A 9,082-nucleotide genomic window follows, 5' to 3' on the forward strand; every position below is an offset into this window, starting at 1 on the left:
CAAATGCAAATTGCTCAGTGGCGGACATACGGCCGTGCAGGCCGTGCCGCCGCACGAGGGCCCCTGAAGTTCCGTTTTCTTCAGGGGCCCATTAAGTATTTTTTTTTTTAATTTTTTTTTTATTATTTTATTCCCCGGGGGGCCCCCGATTCCTATCCTCCCTCACCTCGGGGGGCCCCCCTCCCGATATGCGCGGCGGGAGAGCGAGCGAGCGAGCGGCAAATACAGGGCTCTCCAGGCATCCGCTAGAGGCCCAGCCGCTTAGTCTCCAATATGTCTCCAGTTGGAGACATATTGGAGACTCAGCGGCTGGGCCTCTAGCGGATGCCTGGAGAGCCCTGAAGACTTCCTGCATTTGCCGCTCGCTCTCCCGCCGCGCATATCGGGAGGGGGCCCCCCGAGGTGAGGGAGGGAGGATAGGAGTCGGGCCCCCCACCCGGATAGCTACCCACCCGGCTACCTAACCACCTACCCACCAGGCTTCCTACCTACCCACCCGACTACCTAACCACCCACCAGGCTTCCTACCTACCTACCCACCCGGCTACCTACCCACCCACCAGGCTTCCTACCTAACCACCCACCCAACTACCTAACCACCCACCCGGCTACCTACCCACCCGGCTACCTACCCACCCACCAGGCTTCCTACCTAACCACCCACCCAACTACCTAACCACCCACCCGGCTACCTACCCACCCGGCTACCTACCCACCCGGCTACCTACCTACCCACCCGGCTACCTACCTACCTAACCACCCACCCGGCTACCTACCTAACCACCCACCCGGCTACCTACCTAACCACCCACCCGGCTACCTACCGGGCTAGTTACCAACCCACCCACCAGGCTACCTACCCACCCACCCGGCTACCCACCCACCCACCAGGCTACCTACCTACCTACCCACCCGGCTACCTACCTAACCACCCACCCGGCTACCTACCTAACCACCCACCCGGCTACCTACCGGGCTAGTTACCAACCCACCCACCAGGCTACCTACCCACCCACCCGGCTACCCACCCACCCACCAGGCTACCTACCTACCTACCCACCCGGCTACCTACCTAACCACCCACCCGGCTACCTACCTAATCACCCACCCGGCTACCTACCGGGCTAGTTACCAACCCACCCACCAGGCTACCTACCCACCCACCAGGCTACCTACCTAAACCAGGCTACCTACCCACCCACCAGGCTACCTACCCACCCACCAGGCTTCCTACCTACCCACCCGGCTACCTACCTACCCACCCGACTACCTACCCACCCACCAGGCTTCCTACCTACCCACCCGGCTACCTACCTAACCACCCACCCGGCTACCTACCTACCCACCCACCCGGCTACCCACCCACCAGGCTTCCTACCTACCTACCCACCCGGCTACCTACCTAACCACCCACCCGGCTACCTACCTAACCACCCACCCGGCTACCTACCGGGCTAGTTACCAACCCACCCACCAGGCTATCTACCCACCCACCAGGCTACCCACCCACCAGGCTACCTACCTAACCACCCACCCGGCTACCTACCTAACCACCCACCCGGCTACCTACCTAACCACCCACCCGGCTACCTACCGGGCTAGTTACCAACCCACCCACCAGGCTACCTACCTACCCACCCACCAGGCTACCTACCTAACCACCCACCCGGCTACCTACCGGGCTAGTTACCAACCCACCCACCAGGCTACCTACCTACCCACCCACCGGGCTACCTACCTACCTACCGGGCTAGTTACCCACCCACCCACCAGGCTACCCACCCACCCACCAGGCTACCCACCCACTCACCCACCCACCCACCCACCCACTCACCCACCCACTAGGCTACCTATCCACCCAACCACCCATGGGAGCTGCGCGCCGGATGGAGGCTGGGACAGGAGGTCTGCTGCTGCAGGTGAGTAAATGTTTTTGTTTTATTTATATTAGCAGGTGTATGTTCTGGGCAGGTCTGCCACATGATTGCATGTATTTTCTGGGCATATCTGCCGACATGATTGCACGTATTTTCTGGGCATATCTGCCGACTTGTTTGCACGTATTTTCTGGGCATATCTGCCGACTTGATTGCATGTATTTTCTGGGCATATCTGCCGACTTGTTTGCACGTATTTTCTGGGCATATCTGCCGACTTGATTGCATGTATTTTCTGGGCATATCTGCCGACTTGATTGCACGTATTTTCTGGGCATATCTGCCGACATGATTGCACGTATTTTCTGGGCATATCTGCCGACATGATTGCACGTATTTTCTGGGCATATATGTGTATTTTCTTGAGAAAACCTGCACAATTATGTGAATTTTCTGGGGAAAGGGTCACCAAAACTTGGGCCCACTGTCTTTGCGTTGCACTTTTCAAGGGAACCTGAGGTGAGAATAATATTGAGGCTGACATATTTCTCTCCTTTTAAGCAATACCAGTTGCCTGGCTGCCGTGCTGGTCCTCTGCCTCTTATTCTTTCAGCCATAGACCCTGAACAAGCATGCAGCAGGTCAGGGGTTTCTGACAATATTGTCAGAACTGAGAAGATTAGCTGCATGCTTGTTGCTGGTGTAATTCAGTTTATTACTGCAGCCAAATAGATCAGCAGGGCCGCCAGGCAACTAATATTGTTTAAAAGGAAATAAACCCTCACCCCGGGTTCGCTTTAAGTTACAGTTAGCTCCGCCCTCATCCGGTCATTGCCACGCCCATTTTTTGCCGCGGCGCTAAGCGCCGCAGGTTCTATCCACTATTTTTTGCCGCGGCGCGCGCGCTACGCGCGCCGCAGGTCATGTGGGCCCACAATTACAATTTTGCACAGGGGCCCACTGCTGGCTGTGTCCGCCACTGAAATTGCTGTAAAGTTATTTTAAAGAAAAGATGAAAAATTATCTCCAAGGAGAAAGCTTAGGAGAAAAAGTGAATTGCATATAGGCCAAAGACGCGCTTATTCATGAGATAAACAGATAACGGCAAATAAATCAAACATTAGGATAGATAGGGAGAAATAAATCATGCGTTAAGTCAGATAGGGAGAACTAACTCATGAGTTAATATAGATAAAGACAGAGAAATCAAGGTGAGATAGCTCATGAGATAAGTGTTGTGAGTCAGCCCCCAAGAATGCCACCTGTAATTTGCTAATCGGGTATTACTTCTTGTAGAGTGTTGTAGACCATCAACTATTCTATCACAAATCCACCCTTTAAAGACAAATGACTAATGTGTATGATTTCTTCAACAATAGAGAGGGCTGTAGGAGAGATCAACACACTCTCACTTGCATTGACACCTCAAAGTTCGAGTTTCGAGCATACATAATTTGACATTTAATACTTCTAAAAAAGTAATCAGAGATTAATTTAATTCTGAAAATGCTTTTTGTGGCATTGCACCTTGTAGAAAACTCCTGCCAAAACAGAATTATTAGAGCATTAAAGTGTATGATGAGCCCCACCCTGCCATCATTAACATGCTCTAATAGGTTGTAAACACAATGGAATATCATGTAAAATGTCATGAGCATGTTATCACAAGACACAGTCTAAGTCTATGGAAAGTTTCGAGGAATGCTGATAAGTAAACAAGTCATATGTAGAGACAGTAAGAAGATACATACCACTCTGCCCTCCTTGGCTTCCTTCCTGTAGGCATATCCCAGGTATTGTGTTGGAGTGCTGCTGCCCTCAGCTCTGCTCTCAGAGATGCCAGGGGAAATAGAGTAAAAAGGAGGGCTGGGACTCGGTGGGAGTCCAGAGTCTGGACTATCCAGTAACCCTTCCCGGTTCTTGTCCTTTAAACTGTCTTCCATGCCTTGAAGATTCAGATGTCCTACCATGTCTGGCAGAGACTTGGTTGACTCCCAGAAAAACCTGATCTGATGGCTGTTTACTTCTTCCACACGTCTGACTTGCAGATCACACACAGCTCTTGGTACCTCCTACTGTGCACATCCAGAATACCTTCAGATGGGGTCCTGAGTTTGGGAATACATTATCATTAATAAGGGGGTTACAGTATCAGCCTGCCATTGCTTATATCATGTTCATTTCTCTAAACCATGCTCTGCATAAAAATGACCCTGGGAATATTGATGCTCTACCAGGCTTATCCAATGAAACAGTACATCAGCTCAGTAAAGTTTGAATTCCAATACCCAAAGCCTGATTACAGTGCATTCTTACCTCTCTCCATGGGTTACTGCCCTGTGCACTGTGGTTCCCGCAATACTTGTTGTGCAAGGTTGTGAATGTCTTTTTCATCTTCCCTGAAACTGACAGACCCTGTTCTAAGTATAAAAATAATCTGCTCCTCCGAAACCCAATCCCAGGAATGGTTCAGATTCATTTCTCTGGATTCCTCATTACAATAAAGTTGTGCAACCTTAGCGGTCACAATTATGAAGGAGTCACTTGGGAGGAAACAGCGTATTGAAAGAGATTTTCTTTATCCATAGAAAAATAAGCAAAGCTACATGCTACAAGTCTTTGTTCTCCTTCTTGGAATTTGTAGTAAAGCAAGTGCCAAGAACCCTTAGGGCAGATCCTGGGGTGGAACACAATGGCTCAAAGTAGAAAATGTTACTTTGTACTGTCCCGTGGTGTGCAACAGGTCTCAGCATAGGAAAGATGGGATTATAAAATATACATGGAAACTGATAACTATGGTGAAACTACACCTCAAGCAAGATGTCAAGGCTATGAAGCAGGGGCGCAGCAATAGCCATAGAAACTGCTATGGGGCACTAGAGAAGAGGGGGCCCAGATGGTACTTGATGTGTTTACTATTAACTTTGCTTTGTTTCTCCACCCTCTGATTTTGTCTCAGTGCTCATGGACTGTACACAGTGTGTATTGCATGAGAATGTAAATTGACCAATCAACTTCTATTCATAGGGTAGGGGCAGTTAGCATTGCTCAAGAGTGCCTAGATATGGCAGCCCCACAAAATTGTTGCTATGGGGCCCCCTAATGCCTAGCTATGCCACTGCCATGAAGTCTGTGATCCTTAGAATAACTACTCTGGACAGCAGATCTGTTACTCCAGCTTTCCTCACTGAACATTGCTGATCCCTGTTGTCCATCATGTCTAATGAGCACGACACTGACTTTATATATGAGTGACAGATAACAACAAGCATAGTCAGACTTCTTCCAACAGCCAGTTCGTGTATCCCGGCTGAAGCTGCCAATATCAAGCACTTGCCTTTCACTACCTGTCAGTTTATAGTAAAGCCACTGTGTGGAGCTGTAGATCGGTTAACCTGCAGCATCGACATAGAGTGCATCCATCAATGGTAGCTAAGATGGGATTTTTGGAGGATCAGGTAGAGGAGACTGCTCATAGGCCTAGATGTGCAGCCTGGAAATAAGGTAATAAGAAAGTTGAGAGGAAGATGGGGACAGGCAGACACACGGGAACAAAAGAGACTGGGCTGGATAGACATTCCTGCAATAAAATGGAATAATGAATGCAAATTTGCTGTAATAGTCTCTTTCAGTAAAGTGAACATAGCTGTTGGGCAGGGAGTAGCTGGACAGCTCTATAAGCCAATTCCACATAAAAAAAGGAAGACAGAGAGGAGGATATGGAGAGTAAACCTTTGAAGCATCTATCATGTAACTCTGAAATGTCCTGGACACTAATCTGACAGAGGAATCTGAGGGACAAGATGGAAACTATCCTGATACAGAGAAGTAACAAATGAATGAAAAAGGAGCAAGGATAAGAAAGCACAGAAGTCTCTCTTTCTCTCCCCGCTTTATATTGTGCCAGACAATGAGAAACAGGTAAAAGGATATGTCAAGTAAAACACTAAAGGCGTAACAGTCACTGCCAGAGCCCTTCCGCCTCAGGGGAAATATCATTTATGATTACTACTCCCTTCACACTATCAGGGGAGTTGAAGTTTACCCAGGAAGACTAGAGAGCCAACCAGCCCCATTGTGGCCATTGCAAAGGATGAAATGATTGAAAAGCAGGAACTCTTATTCAGAGGGGAAGTCTGCGGCACTGTCTGACCCCCAATACACTTTTCCATCTCATCATCACTCCCAGATTAACCTTTTTGATAAATATTCTATTGGTTCACTAAATATTAACATTTATCCACTAATTACTCTGCTTTTTAAATTATTAGAAATGCTTATCAGCAATAATGTTTTTTTACTTGCTCATCACTTAGGGCCCTTTTCCACTAGAGCGATTGTGATTGCTGAATCGCAAAATCGCAAATCGCTAGTGATTTTTAAATCGCTAGGGTTGTTACTTTATCATAGGAATCATGAGAAGTATTTTCCACTACAGTGATTCGATTTGGAAATCGCTAATCGCAAATCGCAATCGCTTGCTGGAGCGATTTTTACAATGATAATGCAATGCAATTGAAAATCGCAAATCGCAATCGCATAACAGAATTAATGAAAAATCGCAATCGCAATCACTGGCATTTGTGATTTGTGATTGCGATTGCTAGTGGAAAAGGGCCCTTACAGTCGCAATCCCAAATCACAAATGCAAGCGATTGCGATTTTTCATTAGTTCTGTTATGCGATTGCGATTTTCATTTGCATTGCATTATCATTGTAAAAATCACTCCAGAAAGCGATTGCGATTTGCGATTTCAAAATCGAATCACTGTAGTGGAAAATACTTCTCGTGATTTCTATGATAAAGTAACAACCCTAGCGATTTTTAAATCACTAGCGATTTGCGATTCAGCAATCGCTCTAGTGGAAAAGGACCCTGAGAGCAAATTATGTGTTTAAAGAACAGCCCATATATAAATAAAATGCTCAAAACTAGCTAAAATTATAGCTTTTGTAGTAGTAGTATTATATAAATAATAACAACAACAACAACCTCTGCGAGGAGAAGAACAGTATTGCCTTTCAATTTCTCTTGTGAAAAATCGTAATATTCTCATACTAATGGGGTATGATTGCCAAATTAACCCTCTGTGGGTGAGTGGAATGCCTTAACCCCTAGCAACCAATCCTATATCACATTTCATCCATGTTACCATTTTAAAACCTACATGACAATTTCTGACTGGTTGCCACTGGTTACCACACACCAGACCTTACCAATTAACTTGGACTTTCATCATTTTGATGGTATTAGTAAATTGGTAATAGTAGTTTTCCCTCAGCTCTGATCTTGGTACAGTATTCGCACAAACGAGCCTCTTCCCCGCTGTAGATGCATTCCTGTCACTGGAGTCTGTCCACAAGCTGCAGCTCCACCTCCCAGGCTAGGAAGAGGTTAATGCTGTATAATATCTCTATGTCTGGTAACCTGAGCTTGTGCAATGTTAGGGAGGCACTGTACTGTAAACATAGGTAGACCAAATGGGAATTCCAGCCTGAGATCAATGCCCCCATTCTACTTTTTAACACAAACTGCCTTCACATCAATTCAAACCATATGAAACAGAATATAACTTCATTTAACTCCCTCTGCTTCAAGGTTGCCTTATACATATGATGGAAAAAAAATACATTTTACATGTCTGCTATTTTGAATAAGAATGAAAAATTGTGTTACTCTGTATCTGTACGCTGTAATATGCTATTTCTATATTGCTTTATCCCCCCTGACTGATAGAGAGCAAATCATGGCAGGCATTTTGGAGTCTGGGCACCAAATATTGCAATAATAAATTGTTGTCATGGTTATTGTGTGCTGGAATCAGGTACGTGGTGTCAACACATTTGTTGAAATCGCAGGCGTTTTGCCGCAATATGAAATTGTATGCGAAAATGCAAGGCTTTTCTATGGGGACCACTGCGTTTTCAGGAGTCATTTGCGATTCTGTATAGCGATTTAAACAAAAAAAGATACAACCTGTACTACTATTACGCACAACGCATGCGATTCCTCTTCACCATTAAGGGCCCATTTCCACTTGTGCGCTGTCACTTCCTGGTGTGCGGCTACTGAGACTAATCCCATCAGACGCGCCTATGGGATTCGCAGCCTCCCGCACCATTTCCGATGGTAATGTCGGCTGAATCGCTAGCGCAACTAGCGATTTGGCCAGTGGCGCCATTATTCCCTATGGCAGAGTTTCCCAGCGCGATTTGCCTGCAGTAAAACATCTGCGGATTCGGTGCGGAAACCGCGACAGTGGAAACGGCCTTCACTGAATACTGTAAAAAAACAACTCCTACGTTCAAACGCAGATAGACGCACATATCGTGCAGCAAAACACTTGCAAGGTATCCTCTGCAGTTCCCACAGACACAAGTGTGATCCCCCACAAAGAAATGAAATTACCGTACTAAAATAATGAGTACAGTTCAAATATTAAAGTCCTGCCAGACCGGAGGCAATAAAAGGCTGCACACAGTATACACTATAAAACGTGACTCCTCAAACTAGTACATTTCAATGCTCCTAAGTTACAATGACAAGCAGGCTGCAATAGGAAGAGCAGACAAGCGGGAATGATTATCTACTTGCACTTCATCAGCAGAAAGCATTCAGTTGATTTGCCTGCCACACACAGGGATGGACAAAGGTCAACAGCACAAATACTGCGAGTCACTTACAGCGGTGCAGGCGGCTCTGGGCATTCATCTGTCCTTCCACGGGGGCTCTGCAGCGTTGTTCTCGCTTTCTAGTGGAAGTGGGAGCTTGCTGGAGCTGATTCACTGAGATCTGGAGGGAATCCAGCCCATCCAGCACACAGGGCTGCCTATTTTTTTCTGATTCAAAGCAGCAGAGGGAGGGACAGAGGTGGAGGGAGCGCACACAGCTGATCTGCAAATGTCAAACTAGGCTACAGGGAAAGCAGACTGACTGTCACCAACTAAAGGCGGGCTGTGGAGGGGAGGCCACCTCGTGCCTGTGGCTGCACCTAGGATACATTTGCATGTGATGAAGAGTCCCCTGTGTGTTTCTCTGCAACACATACCCAGTATTTCAACACAGGCAGCTCCAAACTATGTGCTATCCAACGGTGTCACTGTATAAAAGCTCTAAGAAGTAGAGAGAAAAGGTTTGAAGCTTATAGAGAACCCGAGGTGTGTTTAAAGAATGTTATCTGCATACAGAGGCTGGATCTGCCTAT

General features: G+C 46.9%; 1 protein-coding gene across 3 annotated transcripts in view; it reads right to left on the reverse strand.

Annotated features, from left to right (window-relative positions):
• The window catches only part of RFLNA (refilin A), a 65,767-nt gene extending 56,913 nt beyond the window's left edge, over positions 1–8,854 (reverse strand). Inside the window, exons 1-2 of one of the 3 annotated variants that reach the window (XM_068271604.1) lie at positions 8,562–8,854; positions 3,629–3,985 (exon numbers count right to left, since the gene is read on the reverse strand). In XM_068271604.1, coding sequence (XP_068127705.1) covers positions 3,629–3,847 — 219 coding nt within the window. In that variant the 5' untranslated portion in view covers positions 3,848–3,985; positions 8,562–8,854. Of the gene's footprint in view, positions 1–3,628; positions 3,986–4,193; positions 4,341–7,094; positions 7,187–8,561 lie in introns of those variants that run through there. The other 2 variants (XM_068271606.1, XM_068271605.1) reach the window with 2 other exon arrangements.
• Between the last annotated feature and the right edge of the window lie 228 nt (positions 8,855–9,082).

This window comes from Hyperolius riggenbachi, chromosome 1 (genome assembly GCF_040937935.1).
Source record: "Hyperolius riggenbachi isolate aHypRig1 chromosome 1, aHypRig1.pri, whole genome shotgun sequence".
NCBI lineage: Eukaryota > Metazoa > Chordata > Amphibia > Anura > Hyperoliidae > Hyperolius > Hyperolius riggenbachi.